This window comes from Branchiostoma lanceolatum, chromosome 15 (genome assembly GCF_035083965.1).
Source record: "Branchiostoma lanceolatum isolate klBraLanc5 chromosome 15, klBraLanc5.hap2, whole genome shotgun sequence".
Taxonomy (NCBI): Eukaryota; Metazoa; Chordata; class Leptocardii; order Amphioxiformes; family Branchiostomatidae; genus Branchiostoma; species Branchiostoma lanceolatum.
This window is the reverse complement of record NC_089736.1, coordinates 7,388,817-7,405,899: the sequence shown is the minus strand read 5'-3', so window position 1 is coordinate 7,405,899 and position 17,083 is coordinate 7,388,817. Positions and strand designations below refer to the sequence as shown.

At 43.3% G+C, this 17,083-nt stretch overlaps 2 protein-coding genes across 7 annotated transcripts in view; both read right to left on the bottom strand.

Annotated features, from left to right (window-relative positions):
• LOC136421092 (collagen alpha-3(IV) chain-like) overlaps positions 1 to 7,268 on the bottom strand; it is a 13,774-nt gene extending 6,506 nt beyond the window's left edge. The window contains exons 1-14 of the mRNA XM_066408240.1: positions 7,252 to 7,268; positions 6,907 to 6,960; positions 4,911 to 5,027; positions 4,492 to 4,528; positions 3,924 to 4,031; positions 3,499 to 3,534; positions 3,273 to 3,317; positions 2,936 to 2,954; positions 2,732 to 2,764; positions 1,896 to 2,033; positions 1,358 to 1,393; positions 749 to 784; positions 408 to 443; positions 63 to 107 (exon numbers count right to left, since the gene is read on the bottom strand). Of these exons, the coding sequence (XP_066264337.1) occupies positions 63 to 107; positions 408 to 443; positions 749 to 784; positions 1,358 to 1,393; positions 1,896 to 2,033; positions 2,732 to 2,764; positions 2,936 to 2,954; positions 3,273 to 3,317; positions 3,499 to 3,534; positions 3,924 to 4,031; positions 4,492 to 4,528; positions 4,911 to 5,027; positions 6,907 to 6,960; positions 7,252 to 7,268 (757 nt within the window). The remainder of the gene's footprint in view (positions 1 to 62; positions 108 to 407; positions 444 to 748; positions 785 to 1,357; positions 1,394 to 1,895; positions 2,034 to 2,731; positions 2,765 to 2,935; positions 2,955 to 3,272; positions 3,318 to 3,498; positions 3,535 to 3,923; positions 4,032 to 4,491; positions 4,529 to 4,910; positions 5,028 to 6,906; positions 6,961 to 7,251) is intronic.
• On the bottom strand, positions 4,501 to 17,083 carry LOC136420912 (adhesive plaque matrix protein 2-like). 6 transcript variants are annotated; one of them, XR_010753352.1, is made up of 16 exons: positions 16,978 to 17,083; positions 13,994 to 14,134; positions 13,433 to 13,576; positions 12,813 to 13,004; positions 12,063 to 12,248; positions 11,437 to 11,577; positions 10,995 to 11,171; positions 10,712 to 10,852; positions 10,365 to 10,505; positions 10,022 to 10,174; positions 9,453 to 9,608; positions 8,742 to 8,885; positions 7,252 to 7,614; positions 6,907 to 6,960; positions 4,911 to 5,027; positions 4,501 to 4,528 (listed from the first exon to the last, which is right to left on the bottom strand). XR_010753352.1 is itself a non-coding variant. In XM_066408042.1 (13 exons), the coding sequence occupies exons 1-13, from the start codon at positions 16,100 to 16,102 to the stop codon at positions 7,487 to 7,489; spliced, it is 1,908 nt and encodes a 635-aa protein (XP_066264139.1). In that variant the 5' UTR covers positions 16,103 to 16,199; the 3' UTR covers positions 6,997 to 7,486. The 6 variants fall into 6 exon arrangements, 1 of the variants encoding a protein (XP_066264139.1); XR_010753350.1 differs by lacking the exon at positions 16,978 to 17,083 and adding an exon at positions 16,039 to 16,199; XR_010753353.1 differs by lacking the exons at positions 12,063 to 12,248; positions 16,978 to 17,083 and adding an exon at positions 16,039 to 16,199.

Below are 17,083 nucleotides of genomic sequence, written 5' to 3'. Positions count from 1 at the left end.
AACAGTGTAAAAATGATCATCATCCTATTCGTGAAATATAAGATAAAGTTTATCTATCGCACCTTTTGGTCCTGGGAACCCTACGTCTCCTCTGCGTCCTGGAGGACCTAAAATATAAGGGTCATTCGTCAATTCCTATTGATGTGTTGGAAGTACATTATTTGCGCAAATTGTCATTATTGTCACAAAACAGCGTAAATCATCTGCTGCGTTAACCAACGTTCCCCCTTTCAGTACTGGCACACACTCGAGTCTATTTCATTTCTTATATTTGACATTCTGTGAAGTGATGCGTCATTGGAACAGTTGCTATCTGTTGTTATCAATGAATAGATAAAACCTTATAGGAGAAAGTATTGATCACCATATTGATAAATAGCAATGAAACTGGAATCAAACCACTTTACCTGCAGGACCTGGAAATCCAGGGACTCCGAGATCACCTGAAATAATGGATCAAAAGTTAGTAAGTACTTTGAAAATTGAACTCCATCAAATCAGGCATACCGTTATGAAATGTAGTAATAGCTGAGCTCGTCCTTGACACAGGATATTAGTTCGATATTTCTTTTCCATGTAAATATTACTTTTCAAAATTCTCCCAAATACACCAAGTGTAGCAACACATCTTCAACCAGCGGGGTACTCATAGGGTTCACCCTATGAAACAGCCGATATACCAGATAGTATTGAACACTCTGTATCTTGTGTTTTTCATCATTGAGTGAAGAGAGTTGCAGTAAGTTACCTTTAGGTCCGGGGGAACCTGGTACTCCATCTCTTCCTACAAGTACAGAAAATAAATTACATCAATTCTCTTATTTTCTTTCATCTCTAAAACAATGTAATGATCAATAGATAAAATACACTCATTTAGTTAGAAACTTCAATCCGTAGTTCTCCCCACGGCCCTTTATGCCAGCGAGACGTGGAAAATTACAGCAAAAATGAAAAGAAAACTTGACGCATTCCAACAGCGGTGCCTTAGAAGGATATATAACATAACTTATGAAGATAGAACTACAAATGAAGGAGTTTACAACAGGAGTGGGACAAAACCCCTTAGTATCACCATCACGGAAAGACGAGTAAAATACACAGGTCATCTGTTTAGACTGCCTGTGGAGCGACACGCAAAAACAGCGCTCCGATGGAAGCCCGACAAAGGGAAAAGAAAACGGGGAAGACCCAAACTCACATGGAGGCACATGCTTCAGAAGGACCTTGACGAATTGGGGATTACCCTGAAAGGAGCGGAAGACATGGCCCAAAATCGCACAAAATGGAGGATGCTTGCCACTTAGCACGGGAGGATGTAAGTCTAAGTAAGTAAGTTAGAAACCATAGATTCACAAACCTGGTTGACCCGGTCCACTTGGACTTCCAGGGGGACCTGTAACAGTGACATGATTAAAACTCCCGCTGTTAATTCTCTCACAATACTTGATAAGTCTAAAGCCAAAAACTCTAAACGTTTAGAATTATTTATATCAAAATGCACAATGCTATCAAAATACACAACATTATCCATGTACTTCCATCATGAGGTCTCTACAAAATTGTCTCTACATGAGGTCATCTAAGTAAAATTTTGTAAACTACAAGTAATTCTTTTGAGTTCTAAAGAATACAACATGGCCAAAACGAATACTCAGATGCCAATATGACACTCAGGTACCCATATGACACTCAATCTCCGACATTTATTCCTTACAATCTAATGCAAGTTGTTAAACGCTGCAAACCACACTAATAATATGAAGGATGATGTCGTTGCGAGTTGTGACGTGACATTTTAAGATACCCACACATCATCAGGTTATTTCCTGACAACATCACTACATATCTTTAGTTTAATGACATTATATGGACAAAATAGTGTAAAGGTGTTTCACCTCTCAGTCCAGGGGAGCCAGGAATGCCCGGTTCTCCCTTGGTGCCCGGGCCAGTTGAGCCGGGGATCCCAGGAGGGCCAGGCGGGCCCGGACGGCCGGAACCCCCGGGCGGACCAGCTGGGCCTGGCCGACCTTCAGCTAATCGGACAAATACACAAAGAACATGTTAACTTTGTTACTTCAATATTTACAAAGCCGTGACCTGATCGCTTTTCAAGAAGAGAATGGTGAAAAGATTCACTGTGCAGGTTAACTTGATGTTAAGGCATGGGCATTAATTAACCTTTTGTGGCCTTTTTAGCCATGTCACGCTCAGGCCAAGGAAAGTAACGAAGACTAATATTGAAGAAAGCTGCTACGTGCTTTTTAGTCGTATGGAGGCCATCTAGGTAATTGCTAGTGATTGATAGGTTGGTCAGCAAGCAACATTGGTCAAGAGGAGAAAACCATTGACCATTGTATGGTACTCCGGGTAAGCAATACAGCTGTATTAGTGTTAGCAAGGTGGCATAATTTCAAACTGAATTTTAAACGAAAGAAGGAAGACGAACAATCAGATTTTCAGTGGAGACGGGTGAACTATTGAAAAAGGTATCACTTCATCTTAAAAAATCTCTTTACATGGTACACACAAGGTAGAAAGATGATGAACCAACGAGAGCACAACGAGAATTTCATGAATGACAATACCTTGGACTGTTTTACTTCTAGACTGCAGCAAAAGCAAAAAGCAAACATAATTGATGTTGCTGTCATTTATTTAGACTGCAAATATTGTTATTATTCAACACATGTATTTGACAGAATCAGAATAATGTTGAATCTTCATTACTCACATGGGATTCCGGTTCCAGGAGGACCTGGTAACCCTGTGAATTGCATGAAACAGATTGTCAAGAAAATTGTAAAACTTTTGTGATTATTCTAAGTTACATGCTGTATGCTGAAACCAAAATTAAATGACGTCATAGTGCCGACAAAGGTGTTATTTTAAAGCTGTGACTACGTTGTTGAAAGTAAATGACATGTAAAAGACGTACCTGGGTCCCCTTTTGGACCCTGTGGTGGGTAAAGAAAACAATATATAAAGCACTCGTTTGATGAAAAAGTCTTATCTATTCTGAACGTACTTCATGGTTCAGCTTTAAAATTTGACAGACAACACAGACAGACACGCCAAAACAATAGTTCAAATTGGTATAAAACCTGGTATTCTCAGTCCTATCGTTAGTCACTGACGAAAGACAGTGGATGCTGTCTGAAACGTCTGACTATTTCAAAATCTTATCCAGTTGCTTGAGTAATTATTTTTGGCGTATAATAGTTCAAATTACTTCATTCTGGTGAAATGAAAACTGCTGATATATATGTACTTACACATAATCCTGGCATTCCCATAGGGCCGGCATTGCCCGGCAACCCCTGGAAATGTGCAAGGTTTTGAAGTAAGAATAAAATGCAAGCAACTTAGACTTTTCCTTTTGAAACAAGTGTTCACATAACATAGCCACGATACAATATCTACGGTGCTGAGTTCGGGGGTTAGTTCAAATTGACAGAAACTGTTAACTTTTGAAATTCAAATCCAAAGATCGTGACATACAGGCTCGCCAGTCAGTCCAGGTAGGCCTTGTGAACCCTGCAAGAAAACAAATAAGGAAAACTTTAAATTCAAAATTTCTACTGACAGTGGACACATGTACAGCAACAACAACACAACACTTGATAGCAAGTCAATCGACACAGTCTTTATACAAGAACAATCTTTATTGACACAACAAAAGTGCAGCGACTTTCGTAAGGTCTACTAAGTTAAACGTTACATCTACACATACTAACAAACAAGTGTAAACAAATGGAGTAACTTGAGAACAGGTATATGAATATGTATAACAAGTTGAGTTTAACGTATCATTTACACTGCTGGCTCTAAGGTCTAAATATTATTTGATGTATCTTCCTATTTGTACACAGTAAGGGTTATCTCTTCCTAGAATGTAATTAGATTTATTTGTAGGATCCACCCACCCTTAGACCCTTATCCCCAGTCAGTCCGCGTGTCCCTGCCGAGCCTTTACTACCTTTGTCTCCCTGGGTGCCTCGGGGTCCGACCGGGCCACCAGGCCCTATAACACCCTGTAGACAAAAGGCATAGCATGGAAGCTCAGCTGTGTCGGTTGGTATTAAATGACGGGTAGAGTTCAAACGATGTGACCTTATTTCATAAGTTTCAACTGATACATATCGAGTTATCAACATGTGAACAAGGTACAGAGCCAGATAACTCTGTATAGGGAGTCTAGTCAAGGAGGTGATATACATCTACATTCAGACATATAGATCTACACCCATTAGATACGTTACAGGTAACTTTGACAGCTTTACTTAAGTCACGTGTCTGGAGTTATGGGTCATTCGTACTGATTCAGCCCGGAGGTAAGTTGCCATTTTCTTGTATCTGGTCTGACGTCTACACTTATTCATCACGAAATTTTTAAATGAAAAAATGTTTCTCTGATTGTTCTAACTGGTTAGTTAATCACCAAATGACGAAGAATACGTACCACTGGCAGTTCACTATACTAGTTAAATAAACTGTTGCTAACCTGTGGTCCCCTTGGTCCAGTATCACCCTGCGAACAGGAAACGACAGTTAAACTATTAGAAGTGCGATGTCTAACTGGTCTGTTTGAGTCATTAATGAGGTGCCCTTCCTTTGCAAGATTTCTCGTCCAGCTTTTCCTTTGGTCAACATATGCATTTGTTGTTTTACATAACACTGCATAAAGTCTTTGCAGAACAATATTCGTCTATTATCAGGCCCTTGTTTTTACCTAGCCGTTCACCAATCTGACCGTTCCCTCTTTCCTCATGACCTAAACGAAAAGCGGCCTGCCGGCTGGTATGAGCTTCTCATAAATACATTTTCAAAAGGTTCAAGCAAACAAACAAATAAACAAACATTGTCTCTGTCATCGTAATAAGAATGTTATGTTGACGATAGAATATACTTACAGCTGTTCCCTTTGCCCCTGGGTCCCCGGCAGAGCCACGTAAACCTGGAGCTCCAGTTTCCCCTTGCACACCCTCAGGTCCAGGGAACCCTGGAGCACCCCGTGACCCTGGATGACCCTGGTGCGTGCAATACAGCATGTTCAGATTGACACAAGTTATCAGTTGCCAAATAAACCTATACGGGGGCAAGGCGTATGAGAATTGCAAATATTGAAAGTTGTCACTTGTCAGGCAGAATAAACAAATATACAGTAAGAATTCATCTATTGCAAACTTTGGCGACAACTGGTACACAGCATTTTTCTTTTAGAAATAATGTGAAAAATTGTTGCACTCTTACAGCTTAAAGTAACAAACCAACCAACCAACAAACAAACTGATGGTTGTATCAGAACTGTTTGTGTGTTGTTCAATATGTAAAAATCTATTACTAGTACTTATAAAAGGTTAAATATTTTCCTCAGTTAACAAGTAATGATTTCTTCCTCCCTCACCACCAATTCTAATCTCTCTTTGCGGGAAAGTTATATATACATTCCTTTTGTGCTCCTTTTAAGCTTTGACAGGCCAGACAGTAGACTACTTAATTCCCCTTGAAGGCCTTAAGAAACTTAAGAGGAAAATAATTTTAAATCAAGGCACTTTACCGATAACCACTAACGATGGGTAAATGATTAAAATGTGGTCGGACAAAGTCAAGCTAATATTAAACTTTTATGGCATGTGTGGCCTTTGTCACCAATGCATATTTCAGCGCTGTAGTAAATGGTTGTATTTGATAACTTTTTCACGCTGGTTTGCATACTGCAACTTCGGGGGGGGGGGAGGCTTCAACGTACACTAAGACCCAACACTGCTTATAGTGCTTAAGTGTTGTCACGACAACTGTAGGATGTTATTGGTAGGCATAGACATGTGTGGAATTCACGTCTAGGGATTGGCAAAGTTGTCAATACGGTATGCAAATAATTACCGAATGATATCCGAACAGTGGCTCTTTGATCTCAGACGAGAAGTGTCTGCCACTGTAAACAACGCCTGGCCTTGCACCGGTCTTTGTTGACATTTCTACTCAACTGAACTTAACTACTTCATGGTCCAACTCATCAGGACGGCATACTGTTTTAACGTTTTTATCCTTGCCGTGTTCTATTGGCTGATCGCAGCAGCAGGGTGTTCAGACCACTGCAGCAGCAGAACACAGTAGACTACGTGTTCTGTTTTTAAATATGTCGCAGGTCTAATGTAATGCCCTGACGCAATTAAGCCGTTTTGGTTGCCACGTTTGAGACAATGTTATTTGTTTTTGTTTTTCGAAATAAGACATTCATATATATTCAGTACACTTGTGAACAGTAGTCTCAAAACTAGCCCTATTTTAAGTTGTACTTTTTTCACAACTTATGTGACATCCTAATTTGTACCAACACGTAGAATTGTATTTTCGAGCAGAACTGGATGTAAGGTTCACAGAGTTAAAGTATTATAATGCCAAACAAATAACATTGGTTTTCGGTTATCTTTATATAAAAACAACAGGACATAATGAAAACAGAGGACGCGGGAACAAAATGGCATCTGACTCAACCCCTGAAACTGTTCGTATCAAGGCACAGACATTCCCATTAGAGTCAGTTTTCATGTAGATATGTCAATCTAATACTATTTTCTAAATCCGAGAACCAAGATATTAAATTGGTGTGGCCTAATCATGGTGTTGCAAAGAGGAATCTATGTCGATAGTCTCGATACATGTCTTTTTCTCGTCACAAGGTTACAGGTACCGTAATTACTCTCACTGTGAACACAAACATAAGACGGTTTGGTGCAAAGGTAAAACTTTGTTCCAACACAATAAGTAAGCACATCGAATTGTAAGTGGAACTATGAAAAAGACTGCAGTAGCGCGGACGGAAATCTAAGAGGATGTCTGAATGAATGGCATATACCAATATATGAATGAAAAAGAAAATTAAGATTGCACAACATTGCTTACCCTGGGCCCAGGCTGTCCAACACAGGAGGAACCACAGCCACCACAGTTCTCTCCCTATTGAAAAGGGGGTGTCAAAAGTCTGAATTATGCCGAAAATTAACCATAAGCAATAGGCAGTTGGATCGAGTGTCTACCTTATGTCTCTTCTGGTGAGAGAGTGGGGAGGGAGTGATAAAATGAGCAATGCGTAGATATTAGATATGAGCGAACGTACCAAATTGTAATGTGTGTAATGTGTGCAAAAGGTGAAATTGTCTATACTAAGATGACTAATATAAGCGTGAATACTGAGACCCCTCATCTCATTATAAAGTGGTATTTAGTAAAAATGTCAAGTCTACTTACACTGCTGTTCCCACCATTCGCACCATCGAACTCCCCTTGGTCGCCTCTCCGGTCTAATTTCTATGCCAAAAACTAACTATTTAGAAGGCAAAGAACCCAGTCTCTTCTGATGACTCGTTCAGCGAAATGAGAAAGGGGGAAAGGGGAGAGGGAGGGGATGAGCCATGCATAGATATTGGATCTAAGTAGACATACCAAATTGTAGTATGTGTAATGTATGAAAAATGTGACAGTACTAAGTACTAAGATGACTAGTACATGTAAAGGAAGAAAGAACAAGTCTACTTGCATTGTTGATGTTCCCATTGTTGGTAACAACTAGCTCCCCCTGGGTACCGGGCTGGTTCGGGACGGGCTGCAGTCCTGTCAACAAAACCATGTGTCATGACTCATGAGCGTACACACAAGGCAAAATGTGTTGTGATAATTGCTGCAGAAATATCATATTTGTTTTATCATTTTCTGGGGAATATTCTGACTTTGGCTAGTGAACATTGATAGATAGTCAAGGCTATTGACAGGAAAGCAAATTTTGGAATGTTCCTATCAATAAGATTTTTTCGCTATTGACAGAATTTCCTGTCAATAACAGTTTTTCTTACACTATAATATCCTGTCAATATCCTTGTTGGATAGGGGAGGGGCGAGTAGCCATCACCACATTTGGGGATCTGCCGAATAAGGACCAATGGACCAAATTAAATGACGGAGTAAAAACATATGTTGACATGTTATACATACACGCACACAGAGTCAGAGGTATAAACAAATCGGCGTAATTAAAAAGAACCTTAGAATATCATGATGTCAATCGTCGTTCAAACACCCTCATGACCTTCTAACACAGGTTTTTGTCGCGATGTTTGCATTATAGGCACTTGTCTGTTAGAGTTATAGACATCTGTGTTTTCACAGCAATTCGGAGTGTTGTTTCTAAATATTGATCTTCAAACGGAGACTCAATGAGTCCTGAAGGACCGAGATGGCTGAAGACGATGGATGGCAGGGGTTTGGGAAACGGGTTGGTGACAGGAGCTCCAGCGCAGCAGGCAACGTTAGATTTGGGCACGCGTTCTGTTATCCGCTCAGTACTATAGAGCTGACTTAGGGTCATGCCCGCGGATAAGTGAAGAGCATAACGCTGAGTGTAAGGTTTGGAAATGAGAGCTCTTATAAAGAAAACAATACTGTAAAGTGCGCAACAGGGAATGAATGCGTGGCCGTGTGGCGTAATGGCAGGGTGTTCGGCCTAGAACCAATCGGTCCCGGGTTCGAATCCCCCTGACGCCACCGATGCTGTGAACTTGGGAAAGGCACTTAACACGACTTTCCCAGGTGTAAAAATGGGTATATTGTTCTCTGTACGTGGCACTGTTTATAATGGAATAAGTTATGAAAAACTTGAGTGCAGTCGTCCTTGTCTGTCAAAAAGCGAAGTAAGAAAAAAAACAGGGATGTAAATGCTTTGGATGAAAAACGGAATCACGTACGATCAACTGGAGAACAGCGTCGACCGTCCGACATCAGCTGAAACCCCGGCCTACAGATACATCTGTAGTTACTGCCATCTTCCACACACAGACCGTTTACTGGATCGCAGGGGTCTGGATCGCAGGGCTGGTTGATGAGAACGGCTGTAAAGGATATACAAACTTTGTAACAACAAAATACGTATCCTCTTTGCCCAGATTGACCAAGAACACCTTGTCACATCCATTAAGAATATCTGAATCTACTTTTGAAGGTTTGGGTTCGTGATGGTGCACTGTATTAAAGATGTAACTTAAATAATGAGTGCACAGGGAATGCATGTACGAGTGCTGTGGAATCGTGTACAGAGGTGTACATTCGGACGTCCGGCGCAAGTTTGCGCCTCACTGTGCTGTGCTGATAAGAAAAAGAAATGTCGTTGTTCCCGATGAGCTTTAACAGCCGTTACAGCAGTTTTATCACGGTATGTATCTCCATATGAGTGGTGTCAACTTGGTGAATGACAGTGCAATAACGACATGTTCCATGATCAGTGAAGTCTGTGCCTGAGAAAGCAAGTGATACATAATGTTTAGGATCCGTTTGGAATCTGTATACGTCGACGATTGTGCACCGTGCGATCGTCATGAATGAATGAATGAATGAATGGATGAATGAATGAATGAATGGGTGCGAGAGGGATGCAGGAACGAGTGGTGTGGACCACGTACGGGGAACAGTATAGACAGGGCTACACGTTCTGTTGTCTGAATCCAGTTGGAATCCCTCTCTACACCCGCACGCGTATTCGTATCCCTGTTGAACACAGATACCGTGTTCTGGGTCGCAGGGGTATGGGGAACAGAGGTCGTCGTCTGTAATAACAGCTGTAAAAGTTCGATATAGTTGGGAACGATAGGAAGTGGCGAATAACACACATCTACCTGACTACATTCAGAAAGAGAAAACTCCTGCTACATTAGTGTGAATGTCTGAAGACATTTCTAAACGTGCAATGTTGTGAAATTACACTGTGAGTTATGACAGTGAAACGGCTACTCTTCATACTAGTTCACAGTAAAGTGACTAGATAACTGAGTTGGAAACCTTCTTTGGACAGGTGAAACCTCTGTCATGCATGTCTAGAGTTTAGAATACTTAGTATCTGAAGTTACTTGTGAAAGTGAAATGTTTTGACAATACCCGGTAAGGGGTGAACAGCCACTCTTCATAAGTAAGCAACCGAATGACTGAGCACGCCAGGAATTTACGAACGAGGAACAGAAATGAGATGACATACGGGCCGGGCGGGTAGGGGTGCATCTTCGGCCGTCCGACATCAGCTCATACCCCGGTCTACAAATGCACCTGTAGAGTTCTCCCTCTTCCACGCATTGGCCGTTAGTTGGGTCGCAGGGGTTTGGGGAGCAGGGGTTCACGGATATAGGAATAGCTGAAAACGTACGAGGAAACGTACTTCGTGTTATTTTGCTGTAGTTAATTTTCTAGATATCACTGGTGCGTGCTGGTGCTTGAAATCCGGATAAACACTCAGTACATACAAATTACTGCCGTAAAACAATGTCGAGTGTGCACAAAAGACATACAAGCAGGTGCTGTGAAAAGACAACGGGGCTACGTACGACCAAGAGGGGTACACGTCCGACCGTCCGACGTCAACCGGTATCCAGTTCGACAGACACATCTGTAGTTGTTTCCTTCTTCGATACATTGGCCGTTCGCTGGGTCGCAGGGGTTTGGAGAACAGGGGTTGGAAACAGGAGCTGAAAAAGTACGATACACTTTATAAGTGTCGCAGCTCATACAAGACGGTTGTGTTGAAATGTTCCCAAGAGAAATGTAAAAAAAACCTGTACACTTCCTAGAATTCTTGCAAACTGCAAACAGTAGGCTCGCCCCTGAGGCGTCGACAAAAAGTGCACTAGAAAAGAAGGATCAAGTGAAGTCAAAAGAAACTGAGATGACCTACGAGGGATAGGAGTGCATCTTCGACCGTCCGACATCAGCTGGAACCCCTGTCTGCACACACATCTGTAGTTGTTTCCATCTCGGACGCATTGACCGTTGGACGGGTCGCAGGGGTTGGGAGTGCATGGGTCGTCAACAGAAGCTGCAAAGGCACGACACTGCTCGGTGACTAACGTACGTTCTGTATGTCACAGCCGTATTTTTTATTCACACATAGGATTGAGTGGAAGATGAAGGAACACAACGGGAATATACAGAGGAATAAAGTCCATGGAAAAACGTACGAGCGACTGGAGTACATCTTCGTCCGTCAGACATCAGCCGATACCCCGGTCTACAGATACACCTGTAGTTGTCTCCATCTTCCACACATTGGCCGTTAGTTGGGTCGCAGGGGTTTGGTGAACAGGGGTCACGGCCATGGTCATGGTCGTGGTCATGATCGTGGTCATCCACAGCAGCTGTAAACATGGGAAATGAGAAGACAAGCAGGACACATAACACAGTACTAGTACCGCAGTGTTAGTGACGACATCTTCGTGAAAGGGCGGTTGTGAGTGCAATACCGACATACTCTGGTGCTGTGCTTCAATCAATTCAGTGCGTTAAGTGCAATGCAAGTTAATGTGCATAGAGGTGAGGATATTCTCTGACAACAACATATGACCACCGCAACCATAAGACAGTGTGAACAGTGCACAGTGGGAAGAACACGGAAAAACGTACGACCAACACCGGTACATCTCCGTCCGTCTGGCATCAACTCGAAGCCCGGGTTACAGACACATCGGTAGTTTCTTCCCTCTTCCACGCATCGCCCATAGTGGGGATCGCAGGGATTTGGAGAACACGGACTGCTGGAAACAGCTGTAAGAGTACAAGGGACTAAGAGTATTGAACATAATACTGTCTCGTGTCTCAATTCAGAAACCCAACGTACATTGCAACAGCTGTAAGAGTACGAGGACCTCATAGTATTGAACAGAATACTGTCGCGTGTTTCAAGTTAGAAACCTAACGTATATTGTAATCTCTGTGAGAGGACGAAGAACTTTTTAAGATCATCTATCAGAAGAATGAATCATGCGTCCTTGACAAAAAATTGTACCTGACGTAGGTGATGTTTAAACGAAGCAATGGGTGAGAATAAAAATAGAAGTAGATATATGACGGCCAATACTTCCAGGCAACAGTTAGGCTGCACCACGCAGCGGTCTTCTAGTAAGAGATAACGGATAACAGTGTCAGATCTGGAAACAGGTAGGAGTGAAAAGGATCCACCATCTTGCTTTAACCAAGCAGGTGAATGAGCAGATCAGAGAAAATGAGACAGCCGTGGAAAGAAGACGTACGAGCAACTGGAGCACATCTTCGACCGTCCGACATCAGTCGATACCCCGGTCTACAGATACACCTGTAGTTTTCTCCTTCTTCCACACACTGGCCGTTAGTTGGGTCGCAGGGGTTTGGAGAACAGGGGTCACGGCCATGGTCATGGTCATGGTCGTGGTCATGATCGTGGTCATCCTCTACCACAGCTGCAAATATTGGACACATAATACAGTACTGGGATGTCGTCATATATCTGGTCGTGACACTTTGCTGATGCGGTGCCAGAATGAAATCGGCGTGGTGGTGGTGGTGGGGTGCAATTCGGACATACTGTAGCGCTGTGCTCGGTCCACTAAATCCCTTGCCAGTAACGTGCATTTATTGCGGTGACAGCAGTGGAGATATTCCGAGAAATATTCCAACTTAGCAGCATGTTCGCGCCACTGAAAGTTGTGACCGTAAGATAGAGAAGCACAGTGCACATACAGTATGAGATCTGGATACAGTCGGAACTGATGACAGCATCCGCCAATACAGTGCAGGTGACTTGTCAATGTGCCTTGTAGTTGTAGGTGACAGCAGTGGAGGTATTTTAAGACATTTTTCAACTTAGCAGCAAGTTTCCACCATTCAAAGGTATGACAAGGAGCACAGTGTACAGTGGGTGTACAGTTGGAACTGAAAGTTTTCACCAACTAGTTTCAACCAGGCAATTGAGAGAGGAACCAGAATGTTAGGAACATAAGACAGTTGTGAAAATTCAAACGTACGGGTGACTGGAGTACATCTTCGGCCGTCCGACATCAGCCGATACCCCGGTCTACAGATACACCTGTAGTTGTCTCCTTCTTCCACACACTGGCCGTTAGTTGGGTCGCAGGGGTTTGGGGAACAGGGGTCACGGCCATGGTCATGGTCATGATCATGGTCATGGTCGTGGTCATCCTCTATAGCTAAAAGAGCTGCAAATATGGGACATAAATAAACAGTACTGCATTATGCTTTGCAGGTGCTGATATGGTGACAGAAGTCGACATGAGGGAGTGTGTTTGGGAGGGGGTGGTGGTGGTGAACACAACACTGTCATATGGTGTTGCTGTGCCTTCACCGTAATAGCAGTGATTCAGTGCGTAAAATGCAATATAGGTCACTTCTTAACGTGCATTGATGTACCAATGTGCTGTGAACAGTAGTAGAGCTATTCTTGAAGATTAGTCAACGGAGCAGCAGGTTCGTATCGTCATTGCTATCACGGCAAGAGTAATACTGGACAGTGTGAGCTAGCACGCTTAGCATCAACCAACTGATTTTAACCAAACAATTGAGTGAGTGAGTGACCAGAAGATAACTTATAATAGGACAGCCGTGAACAGAAAATACAACCACGTACGCTGAGGGAGTGGACTACATCTTCGGCCATCCGACATCAACTGGAACCCCGGCCTACAGATACACCTGTAGTTCGCTCCCTCTTGGACACATTGGCCATTGGTTGGATCGCAGGGGTTTGGAACACATAGATTACTGGGAGAAACTGAAAAAGTAGGACATATTGGATGGTTGAACCCCCCTTCTCCAAACAGTGTCTTACTAGCTACGGAACGACAGCATGACTAAGGTTGGGTCATTACAGCCTAGGCAAACTTTACGAAGCAATCCATTGAGAAATAAGATTTATAGAGTGACCAATAGATATGCGTTCAAGAAAATGAATATCAAACTGCATCTAATGTTTCAGAATTATCAGATGAGCAGAAAAGCTATAAAAAAAGCCTTCGTTCTGTATTCCAAAGACTGCAGCCCTCGGTATTATCTAAGAGCAAGCTTATATCTTTCTATATACGTGCGTGGTGGTAAGAATGGCAAAGGATCGGTGTAAAGTGAATCAAAGCTGTTCTAACTGCAAACAAACAAGCACACTAACACCAGTAGTATAAGCGGTTTGACGTACGAGTGTCAGGGAAACAGGACCGGCCGTCAGGCATGAGCCGGAATCCAGGCCGACACACACATCTGAAGTCCCAGCCGACTTGGCGGCAATGTCCGTTATCTGGGTCGCAGGGGTTCGGGACGCAGGGGTCCCCGGAAACAACTGCAAGAGCACGACACACAAACTGTAGGCAAATCGTTGTGATAGAATGTCACAAAGCTAGCTTACGACGTCTTCTAGGTGTACCTACAAATCATTGTTGACTTTTATTGTTCAATATCGGGAGGCGAAGTCGCGGACATAAGGACAGGTGCACGCATAAAGACGTCGCGGGCACAAGGACAAATGCATACATAAAGACGTTGTCGCGCCAAAAGTTACGACAAATCAAGTTTCTTCTCAAGGAATACTATGTTCAAGCATAGTATTCTTCCTTAGCCTGTATTGGATGGAATATAAAAATACCACGCCCACGCGTGGAGTAAAGTGCAAACGTGAGATCTAACGTTGCTACTGTACCGTAACGATATCAGTATGCATCCCGGCCAACCCTCCCCTTACCCTCGTATACTTTGAACCACGTACTCCAAGGTACCCGCCTTCAGTTTAAGATTTAAAGCGAATATTCTTTACGATTATTGTATGTTCATTGCCAACTACTTGATAGGACAGTGTTGTCTGCTCAGTCACTTAATTGAAAGCGCGAAGAACAAGCAGTGTGATTACACAGAGCCGTTAACTCAACACTGAACTGTGTGCACAGCTGTGCAGGGGAGATAGCGTCTATTCTGGGGCTTTTTCTTGACTCTTTTAAGCAAAGTTTATGTCTGTTGCCTTTTTAACAGTCAATGTTAATGTGTACGTTCAATCATTATGTGATAAATATCAATGAGTAGCGTATAGTTTTTGTCTGGTATACACAGGAAGCTTAAGCCCACCCCCGCAATGCAAAACATAAAGCCTTGGCCTCAGCAAAGGTTATATTTGCAAACAGGGAGGGCGTCAAGCGGTTTTTTCACGAAGAAATCACGTACATGCCCCCAGACTCAACAAGACTCCGCAACAATAAAGGCGATGCACAGAAACTCCCCTCCCAAAGAGGATACTGTGCAGTATTAAACCCAGTCTGTAGATGCATGTCAAAGCATATCTTTCTGAGTGCCAATCGACTTTGCCGTGGCGACTTTTGGATGGCGTCCTTATATTGTGAGGACTAGTGTATAAGTTAACAAGCAAAATACGCCCTCCAAGAGTCGCCACGGCTACTAGTCAACTGAGACGAATTGACATCGCAAGACACAGAATAAATAGGAACGCAAACAGTACATGCAATCGGGGGAGATAAAAACAACTTCAATTCAACAGTAACACCTCTAGCAAGCAGCCTTAATTGCCTAGTCTGCAGAAATAACCGTAAATCAATATCTATTAAATCCCAAAATGCATTGTTAGCTATTGTTAGTCTGTAGATGTTGGCACAAACGCCTCCGCGTGTGTCTGAACGTCGGCGTCTCGGGAGGGGCGCCATTTCCTGCCGCTTTGGGTCGAAAGGCCAACCCAACCACCTGTTAACTACGTGATTTATGTCCGGGTTATTTATCAATAGTCTAGGGGGAAGGGTTTCGCGAAAGGGCAGACCAAGAACAATGAACATTCATGTCGCATCAGACTGTGATTAAGCTGCACTTTAACTCGGTCATAGTAACTGTTCGACACTTTTGTGAATCAGGGTGAAGGGTATTCAATTGGGTGAATATTATGTAGACGAAAACGTCTGTTGCAAGTAAAGAACACTCCCTGGCAACCTCAGACAACCATGTAGTTTTACAACGTTGCTCTGTATAGACCGTATTTGACGTTATTTCGATGACAGGAATCATGGCATGTTTCAGCCACTGTTTATGCTGAGTTCTGTGAGGATATACGTCAGGCTATACCAGAATAGTCCGACATTGGTAAGTAAAAATGACGCGACATCCGTTTACCAGGTGTAACGCGGTCAATGATTACGTTCAAAGATCACTCACAGTTATAGCATGCTAGGCTGATTATTCATGGCCACATACCTGCACAGCTAACGGCAAGGATAGCGACTAACAGGCCCCTTCCAAGGCCGTTCCTCGGGCCCATGATCGAACCGTCTCACCGTCAATCTTCCACCTTACACCTGTACCCGTGTGACCCTCCCCGGTCTACCTGTCGATGACTTTCTTATTTGACGTCTTGTTTATATTTGCTTAGACCTGGTCAGCACACAAACCTTAGACCAGGCTGACATTTACCATTGAGGCGCTGGCATGACGTGCTCGCAGGCACAAGGGACTGGGCCGGTTTCTAAAGAAGCAATTAAAAGATCGACGTCTTTCCTTCTTGATTGGCTGTCCTTAAAACCGTCTTAGACTGGCTTACTTTAAGATAGTTTTTCTGTCGTATCTGAACACCTACAGGTGCAAACATGCAAGGTGAAAAGAGTCATTTGGAATATATGGACTGTGTCTTATATTTGTCTAAATAGATCGTCCGAAGAGCATTTATGTGAAAATGGTGATATTGGTTCATTTAAGTTTCGAACTCCGGATGTCGTCTTTTTAGAAACCAGCACGTGAGCGGGGGGGGGGGGGGGGGGGGGCGGGAGGTACCTTCCGGTTCTCGCACGATTAGCTCACGGCGTTACTGGGTCCCGCATTGAATTTAAGTCCGTGTTAAACTCACAATGGGGCTCGGCAGCCGCAGGGTGTCCCACGGGGCTACGAAGGGGTCACGCCAGGAAGTGCAGGAAAATAGTCCGTGAACTACCTGGCGGGGCCCCTTTTTCCAATTGGGACTGAAGCATAGCCCTGATTGAGTAGATTTGTAAGGATAAGTCAGCGACAAGAATCGGCTTCAAACGTCCGGCGACAGAAACACACCTGCGCGGAGACGCACGCACGCACGCAGCCACGCTCCGCGTTCTTCAATAAATTCTTCAGCTACAGGACGATGTCACCGAAAAGGAGCAAACGCACCTGCAAAGGATACGGAAATATCGAGACCACTTTTCTGGCAAGGCGGGCAAATCCTGCAAAGGCATCGTGTCGCCGCTCACCTCTCCGGACACGTCAGCTTCAACTC

Coding starts and splice junctions, on each gene's coding strand:
- LOC136420912 (XM_066408042.1), bottom strand. CDS start 16,102: ATGGGCCCGAGGAACGGCCTTGGAAGGGGCCTGTTAGTCGCTATCCTT. Junction 13,577..13,993: donor GTCCTGTTTCCCTGACACTC/GTACGTCAAACC, acceptor CTACTTTTTCAG/TTTCTCCCAGTAATCTATGT. Junction 10,506..10,711: donor AAGATGCACTCCTATCCCTC/GTAGGTCATCTC, acceptor GTACTTTTTCAG/CTCCTGTTTCCAACCCCTGT.